The 26,710-nt window shown below is 39.6% G+C and overlaps 1 protein-coding gene across 1 annotated transcript in view; it reads left to right on the forward strand.

The window, feature by feature from the left end:
* Nucleotides 1-6,057: 6,057 nt before the first annotated feature.
* EPC2 (enhancer of polycomb homolog 2) overlaps nucleotides 6,058-26,710 on the forward strand; it is a 32,084-nt gene continuing 11,431 nt past the window's right edge. The window contains exons 1-9 of the mRNA XM_026852935.1: nucleotides 6,058-6,212; nucleotides 14,618-14,763; nucleotides 17,631-17,837; nucleotides 18,612-18,760; nucleotides 19,016-19,148; nucleotides 21,857-22,048; nucleotides 22,327-22,416; nucleotides 24,593-24,738; nucleotides 24,838-25,181. Coding sequence (XP_026708736.1) covers nucleotides 6,113-6,212; nucleotides 14,618-14,763; nucleotides 17,631-17,837; nucleotides 18,612-18,760; nucleotides 19,016-19,148; nucleotides 21,857-22,048; nucleotides 22,327-22,416; nucleotides 24,593-24,738; nucleotides 24,838-25,181 — 1,507 coding nt within the window. The 5' untranslated portion in view covers nucleotides 6,058-6,112. The remainder of the gene's footprint in view (nucleotides 6,213-14,617; nucleotides 14,764-17,630; nucleotides 17,838-18,611; nucleotides 18,761-19,015; nucleotides 19,149-21,856; nucleotides 22,049-22,326; nucleotides 22,417-24,592; nucleotides 24,739-24,837; nucleotides 25,182-26,710) is intronic.

Genomic DNA, 26,710 nt, shown 5'->3' on the forward strand with positions numbered 1-26,710 from the left:
CACGTTTTCGGCCGAAAACGCGTTTTCGGCCGAAAACGCTCACCAAGCCCCATTCTGAGAAAAAGCAAGCACGGAGGACGAGAATCGCTGTTGCCCTGCATAGCGTTCCGGGCAGCGGTTACAACCAGCAAGAGCTGCTTAGATCTGCTTTCAATTATGATAAAGTTAAGGCAAGAAGTCAATCATACTTCAGGTAATGGCCATAATTTTTATACTAAATTGTCATGTCCCGGAATCTCTTTTAAAAACAACAACAACAAAAATCTAATGATGGCTCAAGAAGAGGTTCATCCTGTTGGTGTTATGGAGAGAAATTAATCCTTCTTGACAGCAAATATCAAGCTCTTTCTGTCCGAGGAGGATAAACCTTCGTTAGCTGTTTTTTTTTTTTTCTAATAGTTGAGGATTGAAAAGGTTAACCACGGAGGAAGACAAAAGATGGTGCTTGAGTTTACACTTTTGTCTTGTGTGTGTGCAGAGAGGGAGCAGATAGCACTGTGGCTTTAGAACTGGGAGAGGCTTTTGATCAAAGAAGCTTTTGAGCTTTGTGACACTCTCTGTAGATGTTGTCAACAGGTGTTGCTGGCTGCAGTTAAGACTGTGCAAGATGAGTCAGCACATTTCAGATTAAAATTACACTTTTTGTTTCTGAATCTCCATGTTAAATACAAAAGTGTCGATTCATTTGTATTTCCTAATTTGAATATAATGTTAAGCAAATAGGATCTCTATGCTTTAGTATGTTTTCCTTGTTTTGTTTGCTTTTATTCTGTTCTTGATTGTAGGTACATTGGAAGTCTGACTCTAGGTTGGCCTAGAAATAGCTTCTTTTGAGTAGGTAAAGCTGTTAATAAATTCACTTTTCTCTTCCATATTCCCTTAATGGAGTGCTATGGAGTTAAAGCCATCCATGTTGTTAAGAGGGTTGATTGTAACAGCAAAGCTGTGGTATGTTATGTTTTGTTACCCCTAAGTCTTGGTAACATCTGTCAAGATTCTCCTTTCATTAAACTCTACAGTGTCTCAAATACCTGATGTAAATTGTCACCTAAAGCTCTGTTGTGAAAGGACTGGCAAAGAGGAAATTCTTTTCTTAGACAGTGTCACAGGAACATGTTTTATTACTTTCTACCTCATGGGGTAAATGTAGATATTGGTAAGTGGAGCAAAGTGGTGAAAGAACCTTTTAAGGAGTTGTAGTGTCACTTGTATGGTACAGTTTTAAGGAATGAAGGAGGAAACAGATACATTTAGTCCTAAAGATTCATCTTCTAGGGTTTCTGTATCCAATTTGGAATTGCTGATTGCAGTTTCATAATTAAGACAAATCAGCTTTTCAGTGTGAAGATGGTATTCATCCAGAGGCATCTCCAATCACGCTTACCCAAAAAACTAGCATGTTTGTTTAAAGTATGATGAACTCTGTTTCAGAAAGAGTACTGTGGGGTTTGCAACAGGGAACTCAATTTAGAAACCAAACTGGTCTGTAGGATCCAAGTGCTCTGTCTTTCAGGAGCGGAATAAAAGGGACTGTGTTGGTAAAAGTAGTTCTAATGGGTAAAAATAATGTTTTTTATTGATCACTTGTTTCCCTTAAAGCTTAACAAAAATAATCTTTAGGAGAATATTACCTGTTGACCTGTTACTATCATTGAACTTTTTTTTTTTCCTAGTGAAGAAACTCCCAGATAGAAAGTTTAGAAAGATGATGAAACCTGTGGTGTTTCAGGGGTGAAGGGACGTAGCAGTGATGATACCTTGCTCTGCTTTGGGCTGTGAGCCTGGTTCTAAACATGTGCAACCAAGCTAAGTATTTTCAGGTACCGGTGTCACAGGATTTTTTGGTTTTCCTCCCTGAGAAAAAATGAAAGTGAGGATTGCAGTGTGTCAGTGTGGGTTCAGAGGCATGAGTTCAAGTCTCGTTCTGGACTGAAGCTGGTAGTGGTTCTCTGTCAATCCTGTCGTGGATGGCTGTCAGGTCATTTGGATTTGGCTCTTCAAAGGTGGTGGAGTGAGAATGGTAGGCTTCCCGTGCTCTTCCGTGCTGCTCCACACGGAGTGAGCGGGTTCATGCTGGCAGGACAGGCTGCTTACACCAAGGAAAAACATACAGGATTATATAAAACCAGTGACTTGAGCAGTTTGCTATAAACTGTTGTCAGTACGGTTATTGTACAGTGAAGGTACCTGCATGGCTGAAGTGCATCTAGAGAGATGAATCTTTCACTTGGAGAACAATTTTATTTTAATGTGTAAATATGCTAAAGCAGCAGTATTACATATACTAAACAGATATTTCAAAGCCTGTTATGCTGTTAGCTGAAGAAATAGTCCAATCTAAACTGTATTTGTTTGAAATCTTAGTCATACTAGTGAGAGAGGTTTGTATGTGCTTTTTAAGGAATTAGTGGGTAATAACTCTTTGACAGGTATTCCTTTTTATTCCCATGGCAGCATGTTCTGTTTGCTGTCATCGCTGTTTCCTCTAATGTTTGGTTATTTTGTATGAGAGCTTTTTATCTCCCCTACTTCAGAACAAAGTACAAGTTAAAATATGGTATGTGTCTTTCAAAACTGTAAGGAAAGGTGAAAAATAGACAAAAAGTTGTATTGGCATACCATTTACTAAATATATCTCTTTCAGGTTTAATAAAGCCATTTAATTAGACCAACTTTCATATGAAACTCTTCAGAGTTTGTTTCAACAGAACTGTTTCAGAAGTTGAAATTTATATTTTCCTTAACTTCATGCTCAGCAGATTTTTATTTTTTTCTCCCTGATTTTAATAATTACATAGTTTATCTGTCTCTTTTGAAGCTCTACTGCTTGAGCGACAGTAATACTGTTAAGACTTTTCTGTCTGAAAGCTATGTTGTGCTTGAAGGCTTTTTATAGTAAAGTGAGTACTAACACCTATTGTCAGATTTTCCTTGGGAACTCTTTGTACGCTCACTAGCAGTATTACAAAACCTAAGAATCTGAATTACTCATCTGCACTGTTTAATGGGCTACAGAGCCAAAAGATGTTTTGCATTTTGGTTGCTGTATGTCCTTTTTCACTACTTTTTCTGAAAGTTAAACCTCATTTACCCGTTCAGTACTTAGACTATATGGACTAGAGTGGCTTCTCTATGAGGTGTTTAATCCTGTTGTAGAAGAGTGTCTGGCTTTGTTTTATTTTGGGGGTGTGGTGGGGAACTCTTAAGTTGGTCAGCTTCAGTTGGTTGGCTGTGTAAGGAATGAAATTTGTCAGTGATCCTCCACAAGGAGGAGTGGTTGGCTTGCCAGTGGAAACTTGTGAAGTTGAGGTAGGAGTACACAACTTCTGCACCTGGGGTAGAATAATAACACTGTGTGTCGACGCTGGCAGTGAACTGCCTGGCTGGTGAGCAGCGCTGATGGAAAGGATGGACCAGGCTGTGGGCCGGCAACGTGTGCATGCTGTGTGACTGTGGCGTGCTGTAGACTGGGCTATGGTGGGAGGAATGTGGCTACCAGACGGGGAGGTTATGGTGCTCTTTCACTTGCCAGTGGGGAGGCTGTTGTTGGAGCGCTCTGTCCTGTTACTCCGCTTTCCCCAGATTTCTCAAAGATGCTGAGAAACTCTACAATAATCTGTCAGATTATCTGGGTTTAAAAGTTTAGACCCTAGCTACTCTGAGGAGAGGGTGAGGGAACTGCTCTGGTTACTTCTGGTGGAAGAGGGTTAATACATCACTGAAACAGATTACTCAGGGGGAGGCTGTGGAAACTGGAGGTGTTTGAGACTTGAAAAAGTCATGGCTGACCTATCTAGTGTTGGAGATAATCATCTTCAAGTTGGAGTTGGACAGATAACCTCCACAAGTCCTTCTAAAGAGCGTTCCTGTAGTACTGCTGTGTGCTGTGTTGTTAACTGTTAGGCGACAACTCTAGGGACATCAGTTGAAAGCAACACAGTAATGAAACAAATTTTATTTTAGTTGAATTACATACTCAGCTCTGTGAAGCTCTCTAAGACACGTTTTAATGGTGGAGTGACAGATTTACTCAGTATGTAGTAACTCAAGCAGATCACACCAGATATTTGATTGCATGCTTGTCTTAATTCTAATAACATTCACTTGGGAACCTGATAGTTTGATTTAATGTTGCTTCGTCTGCTACAGGAGATTCCCAAAGCTGCTCTTCCAGTCACTGATTTGTTACATTCTAATTTTGCAGAAATTGCATTATTTGCGTTTCTGTGAGATCTTAATATTTAAGAGGGTATAATTTATTAAATGTTATTTACATGTTTTTAAAGATTTGCTTTCATTCACTACCCTTTTTTAAAAATAATGTTCTGTAGAATTAAAGAGGAAGCACTCCTGTTCTTAGGAGGATTTACCAAGTGTGTAGCACAGAATGGCTGTGTGCAAGGCTGCCATGCCTGCCCGTCTGCACTGCAGTTGAGTTACAGAAATGCCAGCTGCTTCTCCTCGTTGTGGTGTCAGTGCCTGAGGCAGGATGGTCACTGATATTAATTGTGGGGACGGGTACCCCAGAAAAACAGAGGAGGACCTAGAGTAGCAAAGTCTTTTTCTTCCTGTTCCATAAATACTGTTTCCAGTGGTCAGGGATGTGGGAATGGCTAGAGGATAACCCTGAGCTCCTGGAACAGGCAAGGCGAGGTTGTATAGATCTGTGACAGAGCTGAGCTTCAGTTTGACGTTGATACTCTGCTGTGTCATCCTCCCTCCCCTGAAATTTTGGAAGCTGGATGCAGGAACGCTGTGGTGGGGGAGAAGGAGACTTTAAGGCTCCTGGTTCCGTTAGAGACTGGTAGTTAGTCTGCTAGGAGACTGCAGTGTGCTTGGTTTATATTCCACTTACACAGATGGAGAACTCGTGACTTAACTTTCCCCTGTAAATGGCTGTGGTAGTTCAGAGCTCGTCCTGATGAAGACTAGTGCTCTTCCTCTTTATGGTACACACAGAAGGCAGCATGTACCAAACTGGCCATTTGGAATCTTAGCATCAGACGTTTTTGTAACGGTTTAAATGAGTAGCTGGAGCATACACCTGCACTGTAGAGCTGCCAGCCTCTGGCTCACGGAGGGAGACAGCGAGAGGGGTAGCGTTCAGAATCCTCCCATCACCTGACATCCTGCCAGACAGGCGCCTCTTGTTGCTGGTCACTTCGTGTCGGGTGTTCTGCATCAGAATACCGCATTTGTACTGGCTGTCTTTGCCAAAGTTTAACATGAGTATCCATTAAAAATCTTTGGGAGAAAAGCCACAGGTTACTGCTAACTTTCAGCAAGAAATGAGCTTCACCGAGTTAATGAATAAAATTGTGGGGGAAAAAAAATCTTTGTAAATTAATATACACATTGCGATCTGTGTTTTACCTGAAATGATTCTGTAGCAATTGACTCCTGTCCTGGAAGAACAAAATGAAGCGATACCTGTTCAAGGAGTCTGTGCTTTTCAGGTGCTACTCTGTGAGGACTACTCTTTCTGTTGCTCTTAACTAGCTGAACTTCTAAGGAAAACAAGCCAGTAAGAATTGCTGGGTAGACAGGAATGATGAAATTATTTATTCCTTTGATTTGAATCTCTTGCTTATACAACTTTAAAGGACTCGCTATGCATCTGTTAACTGATCTTGCGTAAGTTTTCTCTGTGACAGGTTTTGATGAGTTTGGCTTATACCAGCCTTAATTTTGTACTAAGGTTATTTTGTGTAGTTTGAATGTTTGACTTTTTCCCAGTCTGGTAGAAGGTGTATGCTATTGTCTGAACCAAATGTTCTTTTCATCTATTTGTGGTCGTGCCTTGCGTTCACTGGAGCTCTAAGATTCCTCTCAGTTAGGAATCCCACTGTGTACTAAATGATGGAGAACACATCTTCTGTTTCCAGCCTGGAACCAATCGTCCTGCTGTCCTCTAAAATACACCAAAGCCTCAACTCTTTTATCTGGGTCTCCTGTAGAACACCAGGAGAACAGTAGGAGAAAAGGCTGACTGTCTTTGTATGCACTTCTATATACTGATACCTAAATAAACACTTAAATTTTCCTCTTGCAGGAACATCATTTGCAACGGGCTATCTCAGCACAACAAGTTTTCAGAGAAAAGAAAGAGAGCATGGTTATCCCAGTCCCTGAAGCGGAAAGCAATGTCAACTATTACAATCGTTTGTATAAAGGAGAGTTTAAGCAACCAAAGCAGTTCATTCACATTCAACGTAAGTTAACTAATGTTGGTTTCGTTGTTCCTTCCCCCCTGCCCTTTAAGTTAAGCAGTCTTCAAACGATATTGCAGACAAAGTTGCTACAATATTCAGAAAGTGGGAGGACTCAAAAATCCAAGGGTGTTTTACATACATAAATTCCAGCATTTCTTTTTCAAGTTCTGGAAGAACGTAAGGTTGAAGGTAAATGTGAGGTTTTTCCTGCCGTATTTGTGTATGGGCTCAGTGCTGATGCTGTATGTCCATGTACAGTAGCTGTCTAGCCTTACCCTGTCTGTTGGCCATCCAGTATTGTGGATCAATATTTTTTTTTTTTCCTAATTATGAGACAGGATAACTGAGCTAGCCTAGCTGCCGCCTAGTTGCTTCTATTAATGCAAAGAGTGGAAGAGGGCTTGTCTTGCTCTCTGAGTGAGTCTGGAATGCCCCTTGACTGAAAAATTCTGTATAATGGAGATCAATAAAATAAAAAGAGTTTTTGTAATGAAATCAGCCTTCATTCTACTGAGTATAGTTAGAGTTCTTGAAGGCTCTGTTTCAACTGTGCTAACAGTGGAGTTCAAACTATTTGCCGTAGCATATGGGTGTGTTTTGGGCTGTGGGTAATAGATACTTTCCTGTGTTTTGCTAAAATTGTAGAGTGTTTCCTTTCTGTAGGGAACTCTGAGCTAAAAGGGAGTATTCTTTTGCATGAATTTAGCTTCCTGTGTCTTAAAAGATCTAATTAATCTGAAGTTGTTGTTAGTTACAGTGGTCTCTGGATTTGTTCTGACACCTTTTTTGGTTGATGTGACTCACACATAGTTCAGTTGTTCCTTGGCACTCAAATCATGTTTTACCTTTGCAGTGTATGGTTCTAGGGGGTTATTTTGTGACTTAGACTTCTCCCAGGAGTTACCCTTGTAGCCAAACCTTCGATTCAATCATTGCAGCGGCTTGTCAGTCCTTACAGTAAAGCATAAATTCGGTCCTGGGTCTCTACAGAGAAAACTTCTCAGCACAGGTTCATGTTTTTGGTTCTTACTTGTGTTGGAAAGACTACTGACAGAGTTATGCTAAAGCACCTTGAACAAGAATGTGGTCCTCAGTTGTTAAGTTTTGGGGTTTGTGCAGACATTATTGATCTCAGTGAACTTCATCTTGCCAGGCAGAGCGTGTAAATAATCTGTTTCTCACAGACTTTTTTCAGCTGCTTCAGACAAGGCTGTTGATGTGTGTGTAGACTTGAGCAGAGACAGCATTTTATGTTTCTGTGTCTTCTGCTCATAGACATAACTGAAGTTAGGCAAAGACTCTTCAGCCCAAACCCAGCTGTGTACTGAAGATCCTTGCATCATTTCTCACCAATGTGGTGAAGTCTCCTATTTTTTCCATGTATTTACAAAGTAACAAATTTTTGGAAATCATGCTCAAGATCTTCTGTGGTACAGCAGAGATCATGCTAGTGATGGGAGAAATGAGGTAGAGAAAATTAAGTGTTTCTGTCCTTAATAGAAGAAACAAACCTGCAAGCAAGGCAGGTTGAATGAACTGAAATGAAGCTGCTGAATGAGGAATGTATTTTATTCTTCTCTTTGTTGGATGTTGCCAGAAACACTGTAAATATTGTTAATAAACATGTCTAAAAGTGATAAATGTATTATGTCAAAATGTTCTTTGTTTTGTTGAGACTAAGAGTCTTTCTGGACAGAATTACAGAAGGTATTTGAGCTGAAGATAAACATCAGATACTGCTCCAAGATAATTTTTCCCACATATTCTGGTTGGAGTAGGTGTGATACAAGGCAGCTTTATGCTACATAAACTGCTTAGAAATTCTGTTTTAATGCTAAAAGCACAAATAGCAACAATACTTGCTTTGGCCAGGGAGGTTATGTAAACCGATAGATGCCAAGAGGCCACATACTCTAATTCATGCTTACTGGTGGTTATTTCTAGCAAATTATGTTGCTGATCTGATAGTCAAGGATTTTAATATTTTTAACTTTACCAGTATAATTCTTTTAGTTGGACCAGTGGTTCCAAGCAGAGAAAAGTTAATTTCTTTGGGGCATGAAATTCACGAGTAAGCATAGTTCCAGGTATTAGTTGACCTAGTTAGCACCAACTCTGTGACTTTGAACTGAACATGAAACAAAAGGCTTGAACTACTCTTAATTATTCCAGCATGCTTAATAATTTTCCAAGAATGTTTGTAGTTTCGGTAATGTGGAGATGCTTTGTAAGTTATTAATGCACAGCAAAGAGAGTAAGTTAGAGTTATAGCTATGTGCATATAAGAAAAATTAGTGTCCCTAATGGAAACAATAAGAATGGAGCAAAAAATATGTTGTTAATGTGTGTATATATATATATGTGTTTTACCTATGTGTGTATATAGAGGGTAACAATACCAAACTAATGCTTTATCCTAAGTAATTGAAATGCTGGGGTTTCAACCCCAACCCCAGATTCAGGCTGACATCTGGGTGATCCCCCCAGCCCTTCCCAAGGGGGGTGAGTTTCCCTTCAGGCTCCCCCCCAGGGTGGGGCCTGGCAGACAGAGCCATTGGGTAAAGGAGCCCCAGGGGTCCCGCAGGGAGTAACCCAAGGTCAGGTGTCCCACGCAGGGATAACAGCCGGGACCCCTCGCAGGAGGGGCAGTGTCTGTGTGCGAGGGGGGTGCCCTGGGCAGAGTTCCCTGTTGGGGAAGGACCTCCCGCCTCCCTGGGACTGGGCTCCACTCAGGTCTGGCTTTTGTAAACGCGGGCTGTGTAGGGATTCAGTATGTGGCTTCCTTGATCTGATGTGTTTGGCTTGTTGACCTGGTTGCTCCCATCCCTTCTATGGGAGACTGCATGTCACTGTTTATCCCACCCGTTGTTGGTCGTGTGGTGTCATTGTTGGGGTCAGTGGGATTGATGTCGATTATGTATAACCTGACTTGTTTGTACCCCCAGTGCTCACCCATGTACTGACCCTTTTGTATCAAATACAATTTGGTTATTGGTTTATCTTGATGCTGGCTGTGTCCTTTATGCTAGGCCTGATAACTGGCAAAACAGTAATGCGGTCAAATTCTTGCAGTAGAGGTCAGGTAATCTTCAGGAAGTTGTGTGGATGAGCTCTAGTCCCTCCAAAAAGAGTGAAGTGTGTGCATTTAATGTAGTTGAGAGCTGGTCATTTCTTCTTCCTAGTGTGTTCCATATTATTAGAGGATGCTGTAGCAGGAGCTGTTGGGGCTGTGGGCTTGCAGCCTGGCTATGTAAAATGGGTATTTGCATGATAACTCCCTTCCTGAGGTATTTCGGTGCTGCAGGCTTGCTGTTGAGGTGGTGTTTTGCTGCACTGGTACTCCTTGGAATTTAATTACCATGATGTGGTGGTTCATCTGCTCTTGGTCAGCACAGAAGTACCTGCTGCTCTCAGGATCAACACTGCCCACTCCTTTCTTATTGCCAGCACCTTTCTGATGGCAGTTGTGCTCACGGGTGAGCTAACTCAGGGAAGTGACCTGGCAGAAAGTTTATCTTTTTTTGGGTAGGTGAAGCTCTGTATTTTTCAGTTTTCTGTCTTGGGTAGTTACATGGTTGCTGGTGTTGGCAGAAGCAAGGTGGTGGGAACGTGGCTTGCTGGAGAGGGAAGTGAGTGGAGCCCCTTGTTTCAGCAGTAACTCACGCCTAGGTCAGCTTAAAATGACTGTGGAACCACAGCCTTAATTTAGTTAGCTAAATAAAATTAGTTAATTCAGTTAAGTTAAACCCAATTTAATGTAACTTAAAAACAAATTACATTTCTGTAAGTTAGTATAAACTCGGTTCCTAGGGGAGCTCGAGTAAACAAAAGCAAATCCCTCTGACAGGTGCTGCCATCCGGAGTGGTTAAAGCACAGAGGTTGTAAACTAGGATGTTGGTTTTGCAACAGCAGTTAGCAAGCCAACAAGTTCTGTGCATTCATAGGAGGTAAATTTTACTGGTAGGATCACCAGGGCCCTGTCCAACAGTGTGCTGAAGAAGCATGCAGTGCAGAAGTTTTGGAATAGGAAAAACAGATTTATCAATCAATCACAAGAATCTCTCAGGAATTACTAGGAGGAAGGGATGTAGATGATCCGGTTTTAACTACATGAACTAGCTTGGTGGTTCTTAAAACACTGACTAGTCTCAGGATGTCTGAAATACAGTGCTTTTGGTGCCTGAGTCTAGTTCTTCACTAATTCCTGCAGGCGTGAATGAACAGTTACATCTGTTGCTATGGCAGGGGCAGAAACACAGGGTGGTGATGGATAATAACGTCACACAGCACACAAACCACCTGCGTCTTGTGATGGCTTCTGAAGCCAGCAAGCTGCCATACCAGAGGCCAACTCCAGGATGAAAAATGGCCTTTTCTGGAACAGTACAGTTCGCTCAGTACTGGGGAAAAGAAGGCAACTGATGGATGATTAAGGATGTCACTGAAAGTACGTTTCAGAGAGCAGCGTCAGAAGAACTTCAGGGAAGGAGGGCACTTCTGCAAGTGTCCCGGAGCTGTGGTGACCTAGCTTCAGGTCGATTAACTCCTTATAATTTGCATACAGCAGTTAAAGGAAGAGCGATAACCTTGCATTTCCTCAGACTTGCAGACCTCCTGCTGAGACTTTGTGGCCTTCCTTTCTGCATTGAAGGAGGAGGTGGAATGTAAGAGGTCCACTGCTTCAGTGCTGCTTCACTGCGGCCTCCGTGTAATCCCCCTTTCTTTTAAATGAACTCCGTTGATAGCAACAGATCATGACAGCATGAGAAGCGCTGCTAGCAAAAGAGCAGCATTGCTAGGAGGTGTGAAAAGCAGGATATGTGACAAGGGCTACTACTGTTCTCACAGTACTAGTATCTTTTTTGTATAAGAAAATGAGATTTATTCAGTGTAACTTGTTCCTGGCAAGTACATGTTGGAGACTTTTTATCTGGTCATTTTGGTTATTTGTCAAAATAGTTTTGTAGAGTTGAAATCAAGGGTGGAGTTCTGTTTTTTTTTTTTTAAATGATTACAGTTTTTCCCATTTTCCAGTTTTTCAGCACTTTGTTATTCCTGAAGTCTTAAACTGACTGCTAAGAGAGCTGATGTTTTATCAGCAAATAATTTATGTATGAAATTAAATGGACTTGACCTGGTACTTAGCCAGTGGTTTGCAGGGGCAGATGAGCTAACATAACAGCCAGAAGAGGGTCCACTCTTCTTCCCTGTTACACTTCTGGTTGCATACACCTCTTTGTGTCTTGAACTGGTTTTGGTGCTTCTTGGATACCTCTGCAAACTGGTTCAGCTTGCTAACAGTGAGCAGGAGAGGGAGGCACCTGCTGAGGTGGGCCAGAGGGTCGCTTTAGGTGTGGGCAGTGCAGTAAGCTGCCTTCTCTATTCAAGACGGAGAACTTGCCTTCCTGCCACTAATATTCGCAGTGCGTTCCTGAGGATGGTTGGTCTTTCAAGTTGCTTGTCAATGGAATGGTTGGGTTTTTTTCTTTTCTTGTTGCTAATCATAGTGTCTCCTGCTAGTTGCGTCTTGCTCGAGCCTGAGTTAGTTCTAGAAGGTGGTTCAGGGAGGTGTGGAGTTCCAGAACTCCCAGGGTTGTTCTTTCTCATTCTGGAAATGAAGGCAAGTTTATGCTTACAACTATGGGTGAACAGCCTCACATCTTCTCTGTCAGAGAGATCCTCCTCCTCACAGATACTCTGGTTTAGAAAAATTGACTTGAAACACTTTGTTTGCAAGGGATGACTGAGTTATCTACTGACAGGTAATAAGTTGACATTTGTTTGGGTGCAAGATCAACATCTGTCTGAGGGTGATCAAGCAGTGCCTTTTCTGGACTTAAATGGATTTCTGTGCATTCTCCTATCAGCTGTCAGAACACAGTTAAACACCTGTGTTTTGGAGTAGAGGGACCTGCTTTATTGTTAGGAGAACTCTTCCAAAATGATGAGAATATCTGGAAAATGTTGGCCCTCTCCTTTGAGCAGAGTCATTTGAAATGTGATTTGCAGTGTACATTAGGTTTTTGAAGTTTTGTAGGCTCTGGAGATAGTCTTAGGCTGGCGGAAACTTTTGCAATTTCCTGTCTGGTGAAAGTGGCAGTTTATGCTTAAGAGGTCATTGAATTACAGATTGTAGTGGAGGGGAAGTGCAATATTGGGCATCATTCTGTAGGAGAAGTATGAGCTGCCAAGGTTGGACTGGCCTTGGGAGGGCTCTGAAGAGTTTTGAAACTCCTGAGGATAACAGGTAGATTCAGACAGACTTGGTCCACGTTTGAACAGTGGTCAGTGCTGTATGAGAGAGCTTTTTCCAGTGTTGGAAGTTGGGGTGAAGGAGTGTGAGGGTCACAGCTCAGGTGGGACAGTTGGCCCCAGTTCAGCGTGTGGCTGACGTGATGCGGAATCGGTGCCAACACTCCCTGCTCCCAGGAGTCCTGCTGAAACCACATAGGAGAAGTTGGAGCAGAGCTTACAGGAGCTGAAGGTGATACTGGTTTCAAGTCCGGCACCAATACTTGGCGGCTAGTCCATTGGTATTTGGTTAGTCACTGGCTGTTCAGCTCTGAACAGGATCATGTGTTGGTCACTCCAGTGACTGTAACAGTCTCTCTCTTCTCTCAAGTGCATAGGCCTGCCTGGTGATATTCTTAATGCAGTTTTACAGATTTTTATTTTTTTTTAATTAATAGTTCTATGTCAGTTTTCATCTCAGAACTTTGGATTCCTGCGGAGTGCCAGCAGAGAAGCAGGCTCCAGTGTTACAAGCTGTAGCTTAAGTCCAATACACAGTTGTTAATTGTTAGGGGGAGAGCTGTGGGTCACATGCCCAATGGCAGTATCTTAAAGTTGTCATGCAGTTTGCATTATTGAATCAATATTAATAATTCCACTTAACCCATTGTTACAGCCTGTTATTATTAATTTCTTCTTGAAATAAATTTTTGTAGTATGTCTACAGTGTGTGTGTGTGAGGCCAGAGAAGCCTTCTGACTAAGTGTTGTCAGAGTTGGTACAGGGGAACACTGTCACTTCTCAGAGGTAGCAGTTTGCAGCTGAAAATGGTAAGGAACTCCTTATTAGTGCTTCTCAGCTCTGTCTGATGGAGTTTCCACACATAGCCAGAGATTAAGTGCTGGTATTGCAGTGAAGTTCAGAGAGTGGTCTTGAGCTAGTCTGAGATATGGAAAGAACACGATAGTTACTACCTGTTTGTTGACTGGTCAGGCCATGGGAGAGAAAATACTATCAAAGATATATCTATTTTTTTAAATCATTTTTTGTTAGCTCCTGATCTTTCTGTTTTGAGGTCCCCTCAAAGCACACCAGGCAGCTCAGCAGCAGAGGTTTTCTTTAAGTGAGCGCTGAGATACAGCCGTGAGTTAAGAGCCTAAAGATAGTGCTGTTTGTCTAATAAGAACTGAATATATTTCAACAAGCCTTCACTGCTGTTAATACAGTAACTTGTTGATTGAATTATTTGGAGTGTTGTAATAAGTGTTTTACCTCTTCAAGGTTTTATTAGGTACAATTAACATTTCATATTAAGAATTCTTGCTGTTGTATGCAATTTGCCCATACTTGTAAAATTTAGTTTCTGCTATGTTATCTGAATGGTAATTTCCTTCTGCTTTTAGTAGAGCCAGGAACTGCCTAAGTATGGAAAATGAATATTGCAATCTGCAATGAAGACTTGAGCTTTGCTGTGAAGTCAGGAGCTTGCTATTTGGAAAGTATGGAGGAATATTCAGGTTCTACATCTAGAGTTGAGTTGGCTTTGGGGAAAAAGTAACGATTCCCACAGGACTGGTCTAGCGTTTTTACAGTTTGTTGCACAGTTACTTGGGGGGGTGGGGGGAAGGAAAAAATTTAGTCTTAAGTATTTTAAGACTCTAGGTTGTTTGAACTATTTAGAAACGGGCAACTGAAATTATAGTGGAATTTAAGTGCGTTTTCTACAAGTCTGGGATTTGATGGAAAATTATCTTAATTGTTAAGAATCTTACCGTGATATTCTGGAGGAGTTGTATTCTAACAACAGCATTAAGAAGCATTTTTGCTCTTGTTTTGCAAAGACACATTAAAGCTTCTATGCCTCTATGGTATTTGTAAAACCAAAGCTTTTTTTCTGTCACCCCTTCAAGCCACTTAAAATAAAATGAAACTTCTTTGATTCCCCTCATATTAGAAGTCGGAGACAAGCAACTTCTAATTACTGTCTTGCAGCTGTTACATGGGGAAACTTTCTTTAGTGTAAAGAAATAAGTGTTATGGCAGAGATAGGCCAACCTGAAATTTTTATCAATTGCTTTTCATTTCTGATTGTCAGATGCACTCTTCTGTAATTCCATAGCCTGTTATTTATCAAGCATTTCAATTCTTTTGTGCGTGTATGTTTTTGTTTCAGCCTTCAATCTGGACAATGAGCAGCCAGATTATGATATGGACTCCGAGGATGAAACCTTACTGAACAGACTAAATCGGAAGATGGAAATCAAGCCGCTGCAGTTTGAAATAATGGTTGACAGACTCGAAAAAGCCAGTTCTAGTCAGGTATTGTACCGTGTTCAGAAATCGCTGAGAGTTTTTGATTTCTGAGTTTTCTGGTGGGGTGGTTCTGGGTGGGGTTTTTTTTGTTTGATTTGCAGTTTGTTTGATTTCCTACCAACAGGGTAAGTGTGTTTGTGTGAGTCTGCAGTTACACAGAAGTCATATTGCTGTCTCTGATGGTCAGCATTGGTAACCAGGTGGGGAGGGAGTTTTGGGGGGCTGATTGGGGGAAGTTGTTTTTAAATTTTAATTCCTGACCACTGTGTTAGGTCAGTTTACAACATCTTGTTTTACCTGTGTTGGTATGGAAGAAGCTTGTAGTAATTGATAGGTGTATAGATTTGGATATAAACACATGTGAGAATCCACATTCTTTGTTTCTCTTGGCCACTGACTTCTGTTGATGTTTGAAGGTTGGAAATGTAAAAGCACAGGCAGTGAAGTAAAGCATTTGTTCAGATTGTGCCCCTGTAGTAGAAGCTGCACATATGCAAGTAAGTAAGTTACACTCCAGTTCAGACTTGGAGGCTGGCTTCCTTGCCTTAGAAGAATTATTTAGTATTTAGCCACTTATTTTATTAGAAGGGTACCAGTACCTTAATAGTCAGTTCCTGAGGTGTTCCAGGAGGCCAGTGAAAACCCAAAACATTACTCAAAAATTACATCTGAAGGATCAGTTTCTGAAAGGCAAGTTCAAAATAGGTAACAGTTATTTCTCAGCGAGGTGGATGTTTTTCAGGAGTGGAAAATCCATTGCAGGATCCATAACTCTGCATCAATTACTTAACCTGGTTTAATTCAGTGCTGTGTGTTAAGAGGCCAAAATGTGCTCTTCTCTACATCTCAGAGGAACTTTAACGAGGAATAGGTAACGATTTCTTACTATGCTAAGAAGATGGGATGTGAAGGAAAAAATGGCAGAGTCCACTGGATACTTGTTGAACATGTGGTACTCGGATCGCTTAAAGCTTTGATGTGGAAAGCCCTGTTTTGGCTTTCAGTTAAAGCAGTTCTAGTTATCGCTTTTCAAGGTTAATTTACATCCTTCTTATGCTGGTTTCATTTTTCATTGCTTGAGTAATGAAAACTGAAAGATGTTTTACTAAAATAAAATGTTAAGAATGTGGGTTTTTCTCTGTAGGCAGCTGCCCCTTTTTCTTTCCCTTAAATGCAACTAACACTGAAGCATTACAGAGGTGAAGAGTATTTTGAACCAGAAAGTGCTTATTTAAGGAAGTCCATGACAGAAAAGATCTTCCGTGTACCTCAAGCATTGTAATTGATTCTTAGAACATAGGCTCCCTCTCGAAGGTAAGGTGTGTAAGGAGAAATCCCTCTTTGCAGATGAAATTTCTGTGGGATTTCCTGTGTAGTGTTTTCTGCCTGACTTCAGGGATCACGATGTGTGTGTTCAAGCTTCTTACCCTGCTTTTGGGCTACAGAAAATTTTCGGCTGATGTTGAATAGCTCTGTCCTGAGCTCCTGTGTTAGGAATGGTAAGATAAAACCAACTCTTGCAGGTTATTGGAGCCTGGGAAAGAAAGAAGCTTGGCTGCCTGGCAGATTCCTTCCCCACATGGGGTTATAATGCTCTCAAATCCCTCTTGGGGCTGTGACACAATTCATTCACAGTTTACATGACTTACGTCTGAAATATCATATAAAGGATGCTGGTGGGAATGCCTTCCCCACCTTGGAGAGTGTTCCAGACATTCCTCTTGAGTATTTTGATAACCTGATTGAAGCAAGGAATATAGGGGCTCTGCATCCATGTTACTAGTGGTACTTGCAAAAACCAGCAAGCAGAGTAAATTTAACTTTCCTAGAACTGTGTACTCAAGGCAGAGTTGATTTTTTTGTTGTTGTTGTTTGTTAAGAAGTATGTTAATGGAGAAAAAGGGAACAAAGGATAAACAAGACTGAAATTATTTTCAAGTAATATTCACAGTGATGGAATGATGTTCAGCTAGAGACGAGATTTAACATAGTTTGACATGTTGCAAAAATGCAAATTTAAGCCATTCTGTTGATATTTTTCAAATTACGGGGAAGATGAAGTACTGTTTGACTCTCTTTTAAGTAATACTAGAGATGCTGTTTTCTTTTTATTCGGTGATAGGAGCATCTTAAACTAATGTACTAGTTAGGCGGTGATGGGTTTTGCATTTATTTAGAGTCCGATTTCCATGTAAAAAGCTGAACATAAAAAGGAAAATAAATGTTACTATTTAATTACCTGTATTTTAACTACTGAAATAACTTACCTAAGAAGTGAATGTCTTTGTATCTCTGGGCTGTAATAAACAGGGATGGTCATTATCCTTTTCAATCACAAAGTAAACATTTTTTGGGGAAAAAACTAAGAAACTAATTTACTTCAGAATATATTCTGTCTAAAGTAAAAACTTCTAGGGGGTTCAACATTAAACTGCAAAGAATCATACATTAGTAATGGCTAACCAATAAGAAACTTAATTTTTTAGGAAAAAAAAATAATACTCAAATTAAAGTGATTCCCAAACCATCATCTGCAGACTAGTAAGTTATCTGTATCCTGTGCTTGTAATTGTTTCAAACAGTGTTTTCAGATTTCATGAAAAATTGATGAAGTTCAAGCCTATTGGATGAAAGTTTCTGAGAGATGATGATGCTAGCTCAGGAAGGTTGGGAACAATATGTTTAACTTAGGAAGAGCAACTGTGGCTTAAGTACTTCGATTTAGATCAACATTTTTTCTTCCCCTTACTCTCTTGTGCTAGAAAAGAAGTCTATTTAGAAAATGTACAAGAGATGTGAATGTGCAGTGACTTTCTCCCTGCGCCACCATCCCACCCCTATCTCAAGTGCAGTTTTTGAATTTTCTCTTCTAGCTTGTAACACTTCAGGAAGCTAAATTGCTGCTAAATGAGGATGACTACCTTATTAAGGCTGTATATGACTACTGGGTAAGAAAGCGTAAGAATTGCAGAGGGCCATCTCTCATCCCCCAAATCAAACAAGAAAAGAGGGATGGCTCCACCAACAACGACCCTTACGTTGCCTTCCGGAGGAGAACTGAGAAGATGCAGACAAGAAAGGTAATTTATTAAACTTTACTGGTTTAAATTTTTCACTTTAAACTCCGCAGTGATAGAAATCTGTTTGATTCCTATCCAGCATCTTGCAGGATCTGTCCTATTGGTATCCACAGTTTCTGATCTGAATTTCTCTATTAATAGTGGATGACCCAGGTAAATTTCAAACCCATGGAATGGTGTAATCAGTGTGTTCTCTATAGACACCATACAGTCCATCCATTTTCTAGAAAGCTGAAAATCAAGGGGCAGTTTGTAGGTATTGGCAGATAAACAAGCAGCTGTGGGACTTGGTATGTTACAAACTTATTTTTCTATAAAAAAAAAAGAGAACAATCTTCCATTTGCCATGGAGTAAATAGTTCAGGTTTTGCATTTGTATCATGAATTGATTTGAACTAGGAAATCCGTGGTTACTCAGGTTTTTACATAAACTTTGTACACATCTGTACACAACCTTATCGTGTGCAGAATCAAGGTGGAAAAACTGTTCTAGGAACCAAATCTTGAATTCTTTATTCTGACAAACTTCCACTGGGTTGATACAGAATCTGAGCAGACAAAGCATGGGAGGAAATGGCTGAAAAGGTCTTTTTCAGCTCATGCTTGAAAGCTGGTTTTGTGGCTTTGTTTACCAACTAGGTTATGCTTCAGAAAAAGCTGCTTCTGAGTGTACTTGTATGATTCTCACTTGCAGCAGCATTATGTAACCTTTTTTTGCTGTTTATACCTCACAGGTTTTGCCTTTGACTTAAAATTTATTTAATCTTTCAATAGAATCGGAAGAATGATGAAGCATCTTATGAGAAGATGTTGAAACTAAGAAGAGAGTTTAGCAGAGCCATAACAATTTTGGAGATGATTAAGAGAAGAGAGAAAACAAAACGCGAGCTATTGCATTTAACGTTAGAAGTTGTTGAGAAAAGGTAAAATTGCAAATCATATCTGTAAAAAGTCATTGATAACACGAGGGTTTTAATTTTCATCAGATAGGTTTGAAAACATCTCCTGTAATTTCTTTCTGTATGGATGCTGGTCTTCTGCACGTGGGTGTGACTGAAGACTGATACAGCACCATAAACTTAAGCTAAAATGAAAGGGGCTTATGTTTGCCTGTTCTGTGGCTTTCAAACATTTCCCAGTGGAATTGCAGTACTATATTTTTAATCGTGTTTTTTGAGGTACCATTTGGGTGATTATGGAGGTGAAATCCTCAATGAAGTGAAGCTTAATAGACCTGAAAAAGAGATGAGCACAACTCCATCCACTCTTCATAATGGAAATCATCATAAAGTTCAAGAATGTAAAGTTAAGGTAAGCTTGCTTCTGCTGCGAGTCTCTCATTATTGGTTTCATCATTGTTTTGGATACACCCAGCAGATGTTTGCATCAGAAAACCGAGTAGGAGGCTGCCATACATGAACGTAGGAGACTGCTGTGTTTGCTTCCACTTTAACATTCCTTGTCTTTCCCACCAAAGTTTTCAAAGGATTGGTTGGCATTGCTGTTTGTTTCTTTGAAAACCACCATTTGCAGCAGCCTTCCTTTTCCTTCCCAGTTCTGTCTCCTTTCCTTGCAAGGGAATGTAAACACCAACGGGTGGGGAGGACATCAGGGCCTCCATGAGATTGCAGAGTTGATTATTTTCCCTTCTCCCTTCAGAGGGAGACTAGAGCACTGTTGTAGAGGGGTTTTTTTTTTTGATACTGTTGTCCATGAATACTGACTAACCCTCAATGTGAAGATAGTCCTGAAAATAAAGGGTTTCAGTGAATTACAGCTAGAATACGAAAGGATTCCAGAAACTCTTCTGAACTGGTTAAGTGATCTTTGATTAGTAACATTTCCACACACAGGAATGCAACTGCTGTATCTTGTTGACAGCTGAAATAAGTTGCAAGCAACTAATGTTTTAAAAAACGCTTACTGGAATTTGTAGTAGTTTGTTATTACTGAGGCTTCTACACTTTTCAGTAATACTGAGTAGGTGTTTTTATATCTGCCACTGCTTGGCCCTCAGTATTAGGTAAGTAGCAAACACAGAAAAGTGGAAGAAAGAGTGGCCAAATTGGGGAACGTTTAGTTTCTGCAAAGGGATGGAAGGCTGCTCTGAGAGAATCCCTACAGGAGGACGTAAGGCTTGAGTTGCTGTGTGTCACCTAATTTGTATTTTTAAAACTAGCAAAGCTGTGGAACTCTGTACTTAATGCTATTTGACAAAGTCTTTCTTTACATTTTTTTTAATCTGTACAGAAACCCAGTAGATCTGGTTTTGTTTTTATAATCGACCTTGTGAGTAACATCAGAAGTAGTAATATAAGAGTAATCCACATTAGAAATGCTAAACTTGGTCTCATGAAGAAAACATATTCCACTCAAAAAAACCCAAACCCCAACCAAAAAACCACCAAACTTCCCCCCAAAAAAACCATCAGAGGCAACTCTGAATCTCTGTCACTGTTCAGATCCAGTACCGAGTCAGGTTGTAATGTTTTATATACTCATTATCGTCTTCCTATGAGGAACAGTCTTCACAGCTGTGCAGAAGAGAATTAAAATACTTTTTTCTGGAACATCCTAGTTAGCCATGAGTATGATGACTGTAGTTGTTGGTTGTGGTGATGTGCAGTTCCGCTAGAATTAAGTGAAGGATAGTAGTGTAGTCATAACCAGCAATACTGACAAATGTATCCATCTTGAGTTAATGTTTGTAAAATGGCTAATTAAGAGTAAAGTTTCGGGGTTTTTTTTGCATTTGATAAGAGCATTAATTGCAAATTTAACTGCTTCCAATCTTAGTATAACTGTATTATTACAAACAGTTCTGCTTATCTTTGTTTCTCCTTCGTGTTATGGTTCCTTTAATTGTTTCTTAAGCCATAAGTATCTCTTGTCCTTCTTGGGAGTTATCTTTCCTTTGAAACATAAATCCTAGACAGTCATGTTTTGAAAACAAAAACAACCCCCAAAACAACCAAATAAACCGAAACCCGAGTTTCTACTGCAAGCCATTTTAATGTCATCATTATAGTTAGGCTTGCTGAACTGAGTACAGTGTAGAAAAAGGATAAGACCTGATGTTCCACTGTTAATGTGACAGGAAAAAAAAAAACAAAAAAACGCACCCGGCTTTGAATTAAGGCTTTTCAAGGAAATAACATGAAATATTAGTTGTTATAAAATGTTTGGCTGTAAGGCTGGAGAGTTGAAGACCTTTAGAAATTTGTATTTTGCACCCGCGACACCCAGTGGTCACTGGATTTAATACAAATCCCTTGCCTTGGTTCTCGGGCAGGAATTTTTGTTCGGCCTTGTGTTTCTCATCTCCGGTTCTGAAGCTGAGCTCCATTACTGGAGTTAGTTTCAGTCAGACGCTTATTGAAAGTGGTAATTTGGGGAAAATTTAAACACTTTTTCAAAACTGCACTGGCTTTTACTTGTAATTGAGAATTTTGCAAGTGAAGCAATCTTCCTTTTAATTTAAAAGCTTTGAAGTTTAATAGCATTTGTGTTCAAGTGAACAGTTTAATATTGATGGAGTTGCTTACTACAGAAGGTTTATGTTGGCAAAATCTTAAACAGCAAAAGTGAATAACATTACATCTTTTCAAAAATATAAACTGAGAAACATGAAGCAAATTAGATCGTTTCTTTTGAACGTATCTGAGCCGTTCAGAAAATTGAAAGTGCTTGCCATAGAAAACTAAGATTTCAGAAAATAATTGGAATAGGATTTCCAATTACAATGTATTGAGTGAACTGCAAAGCAAGGGACCTCTTGGGTAGTCCTGTGGCTTGAAAGCTTTCAGTTTGTTTATTAATAAATACCCATAAAGGCAATTGGAGGTAAAGTTCTGGGGGTTTTATTGTTTTGAATAATTTTTGCCTTATGTGTCTGAAATCATCTGCAGATGCTGCACGTTGAGAGGCTTTGGAAGATAAATAGTCATGTCATTAAGGGATGAGAAGAGGAAAGGTTAATTATTTTATTAAAATGTTTTTGTTTGCTTTTTCACAAACAGCATCCTCATCATTCATCTCTAAAGGAGGAGGTGTCCGATGTTGTACGTCAAAAGAAGAAGTATCTAAAGAAACCTAAGATAGAGTGTGTAGTAACTCCTCAACAGCCCTCTGCTGAGCCCTTGCCTGTTATCAACAAGAGTGATATCAAACAGTATGACTTCCACAGTTCAGATGAAGATGAGTTCCCGCAGGTAATGCTCTTGTTACAGAATCTCAGTGTACAGGAGGTAGAAATTTCAGTTGGCTGTAATCTGGCCAGTCTAGGTTGAAATGGAGAATAACTGTGGAACAGTGGATGTATATATATTTAAACGAGATTTTGCATAAACTGAGTTTGTTTTTTTCTTCTAAGCTATGCTTCAGAGAAACTTGTCTTTAATATATGTGCGGCAGGTCATATAAACTTGTACAATAAATAAATAAAATTCTGTTATATAAACATGGCAGATGACTTTGTTTTCTGTTCTAGGTACCCTCACCAGTATCAGAAGCAGAAGAAGAAAATGATCCTGATGGACCTTGTGCTTTCAGGAGAAGAGCAGGGTGCCAGTATTATGCTGTAAGATTATCTGCTGTTGGATTTAGCGTGGTGGTTTTTGTTATGTTTGGGTTTTGTGGTTTTTTGGTTTTTTTCTTAATTCAGATTGGCATAGTGCTAATTGAATAGTTCTTCTGTTCCTACTTTCGCCACCAAAACTTTGGAATCCACAATAATTTTCAGTCTTCACAATAATTACTCTTGTTGTGCTGTTCCTCTGTGATTACCTGAAGATAACAGAATATGTTGCCTGCAGACCAGTTCAGTCACTGTTACGAAGGGAGAGGGTTTTTTTGTCACCCTCGGTTTTCTTAGCATATCCTTTTTTCCCAGCTTTTAGAGCTTGTTAGAGTTAGGTACTGGTTGTCCCAGTTCTCACACCTGCTGAGAGATCCTCCTGGGGCATTGAGTAGAGTCTGCTGTTGAAGCAGAGGGGTTTCATCTATCCAGGATTTTTTTTCTATGAAATAGTTAAGCCAAACTTTTCTTTTTAAATCAGTGCAAACTGTAGATATATTGCAAAACATTAGGTTGCGATTGCAAGACTGTGCAGAGGACAGAGACTAATTATAGCTGTCCTGTTATCTCAGAACCACTGACAGGGAATTTTTTTTTTTTTTACTGAGCATGTGCTTATAGCTGGGGAGCTTCAGGCTGGCAACGCAGTGCTATAATGGGTCTGGCTTTTCTTTGCTTGCTTCCCATGGGAAGAATAAAGTTACCTGACAAAATAATTGTGTAATTGTGTAGCCTTCAGAGCCACTTACAGAGAAGTCATTTAGTCACTAGGCAGGCTGTTTCAGAAGCCCCAGAATACTCAGATTTCCAGCACGGCCATCTCACACAAGTTGTACAGAAAGTTCTTTGCACAGGTCGTGCGCTGGCACCTGCTCCTGGGCCAGCTTTGCAGTGTCCTGCTGTGTTGCAGTCACTTCCAGAACACCACAGACAACTCCATCTTTCCAAGAATGTGTCATTATTAACTACTCCTCTTCTTTAGGAGATTTCTAGCGGGTTATTTAAGATTATATTTGTCTGTTTGCCACCGTTTTTTTTTGTGTGGCCTCTTAACTTGTTCTTTCAGTTTGGGTGACTTCTTTTTTTAACTTGTTGATTGCTAATCTAGTCACCTTTTCTGCTTAGCTCCTGATGGTTAGCTGAAGCTTCTCTCTTGCTTAGAATTTATCCTACTTTTTTATTTTTGTCCTTAGCTCATGAGTTAACTCCTTTGCCAAAAGAAGTTGAGATGACTGAAAACTTGTATTTTCATTCTTTTCTGTAACTTTTTCGTTTCTGTTTAGAACAGGTTATTTAACAGCCTTAATGTTAGCCTTTTAGGGGTTTTTTTAAATTACTGAAGCCATTTGAATTTTGGTTAACAACATAAATTGATTGAATCTACAGCACCGCCATTGCTGTAAGTTTAACCTGATCACAAAATTTGATTATTAATGGAAATGTATTAACCTGTCGTATAAGGCATTTCAGACAGCACACAGCATTTCTGCTTGTAGAGATTATGCAGTTTTGAGTTCATAATAATAATGAAGATATTCATGGAGTAATAAAAATGCCTTAAGGTAAGCTGATACAGAAAATACTTTGTCATGGTCTGGTAATTGAATGCTGTGTATTGGAACAAAGGCCATTGGGATCAGCGTCTGTTACCTTGGGCAGTAGGTGTTTCAGGAGTAAAACCAAACTGCAAATTTAGGAACCCCTTTTGAAATTACCTACCCCCTTAGGTTGCAGGCTAGCTGAGTTGGGAATTGTTGTTGCTTTGCTTTTGTACAGCTGGTGACGCAGCAGAATCTTGAATAAATGAACAAGACTTCTTGGTATTTTTTTCTTTTTGTCACAATAAGTACTGGGCCAGATGCACCTGTGTCTGAGCATGGCAGTTTTACGTGCTTCTGGGTAGAACAAATTAATTCTGGCTTGTTCTGTATCTTGGTTGTAGCATCTGATTTTATGACTAATCAAGGAAAGAGGATTTTCTGTTTCATGAACTCATGTATTTTGCCTTAAAACCTGCCAGGCTCTTTTATGATCTGAGCATATTAATCATGTGGTAGTTCTGTGGGCATTTTCAGTATTTTCTATATTGTAGCCTGTGCGTGATAATCACTTAGTAGTAACCTAATCAAAGTCTACACTCTAAATAAGTGCAAAATTGTCTTTTCTTTTTTCTTTATAGCCTCGTTTGGACCAAACTAATTCTTCATATGAAAATTCAGAATTGGCAGAATTGGACAAACTGAGGTTCAGGCATTGCCTTACAACCCTTACAATTCCAAGAAGATGTATAGGATTTGCAAGAAGGCGAATTGGCAGGGGTGGAAGGTATGGTTGCGTTACTTTTATCCTTTGAAGGGGAATAAAGAGTAAAAGTAATAAAAAGAGACAGTTAAACTAACACTTTTTCCCATCCTCTTTAACCAGGGTTATAATGGACCGAATATCCACAGAACATGATCCTGTCTTGAGACAGATTGACCCGGAAATGCTGAACAGTTTTTCAAGCTCTTCCCAGACTTTAGACTTATCTTCTAATTTTTCACGGACCAATGCTTCCAGTAAACGTTGTGAAAACAGACTGTCCCTTTCTGAAATACTAAGCAATATCAGATCATGTCGACTGCAGTGTTTTCAGCCAAGGCTACTAAATCTACAGGACAGCGATAGCGAAGAATGTACCTCAAGGAAACCAGGGCAGACTGTGAATAATAAAAGAGTTTCTGCAGCGTCTGTAGCTTTATTGAACACCAGCAAGAATGGCATATCAGGTAGGCAAGGATTTGAATTCTTCTAGAACTTAAAATCCTGAATTCCAGTGTTTTTACTTGTGACTGGACTGGTAACATCTTCAGCAGTGACATGTATGTAAATCAGAGAGACAAGCTAATTTTTATTTATGTCTTAGAATATACAGAAATTTTCCACCAGCAGTCTTCTTCCTCCTGCTGTTATTTCAGTTTCAATAGACTCTCTATAACATGCTGGACTTAAAACATGCGTTATCCAAAGGAGGGATTCTGCTCGTGTTTTAAGAATTGCTTAGGTGTGATTGAGTCTTAAAGACTAATTGGTCTGACCTTGTTTAAGGGGAGAAGAATGCTCTTGAAATGCAAAAGAAAAGCACTTAGTTTCTTGGAGGAGGGATGTATTTTTTGTTGTCGGGAGTTTTTCTTTTCAAATCTTAGAAAAACATCTCAGAAAACCATTAATAAGTTAGTAAGCATACTGAGCAGGCATGAGGAAGTCTGAAAACAGCGCTTTCTGTTGGTGTCTGTCATGGTAAAAATTTTGACACTGAAAGCATCCAAGGATGCACCTTGTCTGATTTTTTTTTTTCAGAAAATAATCAGCCGTTGATTGTGATAGGATATGCTTTTGCACTTAAATGTCATCTTAATGCAGCCGATGCAGCCATCTCTTACTGGTCAGTTTTATGACCTTTTTAAATAAATAAATAAAAAGTTTCTTGTAATATCTTCACAAGAATATAAAATATATGCAACGATTTGGATCTTTGTTAGTGATTTGGGTATAAAAGCACTAAAGTTGGAAGAAAAGCCACCAAAAGAAAAAATTACTTTAAGCTTACGTTAACAATCTTTACATCCCTTGCTTCATGTACTAGGAGTTGTAATTGCTTAAGTTTTAATAGTCACTTCTTTATAATCATAAAAGAATGAATGGTTCTTTAAAAAGCTGAACAATTGGAGATATGCCAAAAGAGATGTACTATCAAGCATCAACAAGTGTCGGAGTGTTTTCCTACTCTGTTGTAATACATACAGAATTTAGGTATTGTAAAACAGGATAGTTAAAAAACTTAATAAGCCGATTCTGAATTCCAGAATGAACTTTATATGGATGTGGAATGGTCCGTCTCTTCTAAAGTCAGTTGCAGGATTGGGTATTTAATCTTCAATTACACACCTTTAGAAATCACTTGTAGAAACTAATTTTCCTGAAGACAAAATCAGTTTTATCTATGATACAGTTTTAAAAGACTGTGCATTAGTTTAAGTAACATCAATATAGTACTGACGTAAGCACGGAATATTTATTCCAGCCTAATACTTTTATAACATACTTTTCAATATACTCATTGCAACTTTCATATTGTTCTCTCTCTCATGCAGAGATTTGCACTAGAATATTTTTCTGCTATATAAAGAGAACAGACATAATGTGCTATGGTCATATTTTGTATAATTTTTCTCTTCTGTAAGGAACTTGAAGGTCTGGAGAGTTGCACCTGTAGCAGAATGGGGCAGTTTGGTGTGATGGGTACTTGATAAGCATC

Source organism: Athene cunicularia (assembly GCF_003259725.1).
Source record: "Athene cunicularia isolate RWA chromosome 7 unlocalized genomic scaffold, athCun1 chr7_part1, whole genome shotgun sequence".
Classification (NCBI taxonomy): domain Eukaryota; kingdom Metazoa; phylum Chordata; class Aves; order Strigiformes; family Strigidae; genus Athene; species Athene cunicularia.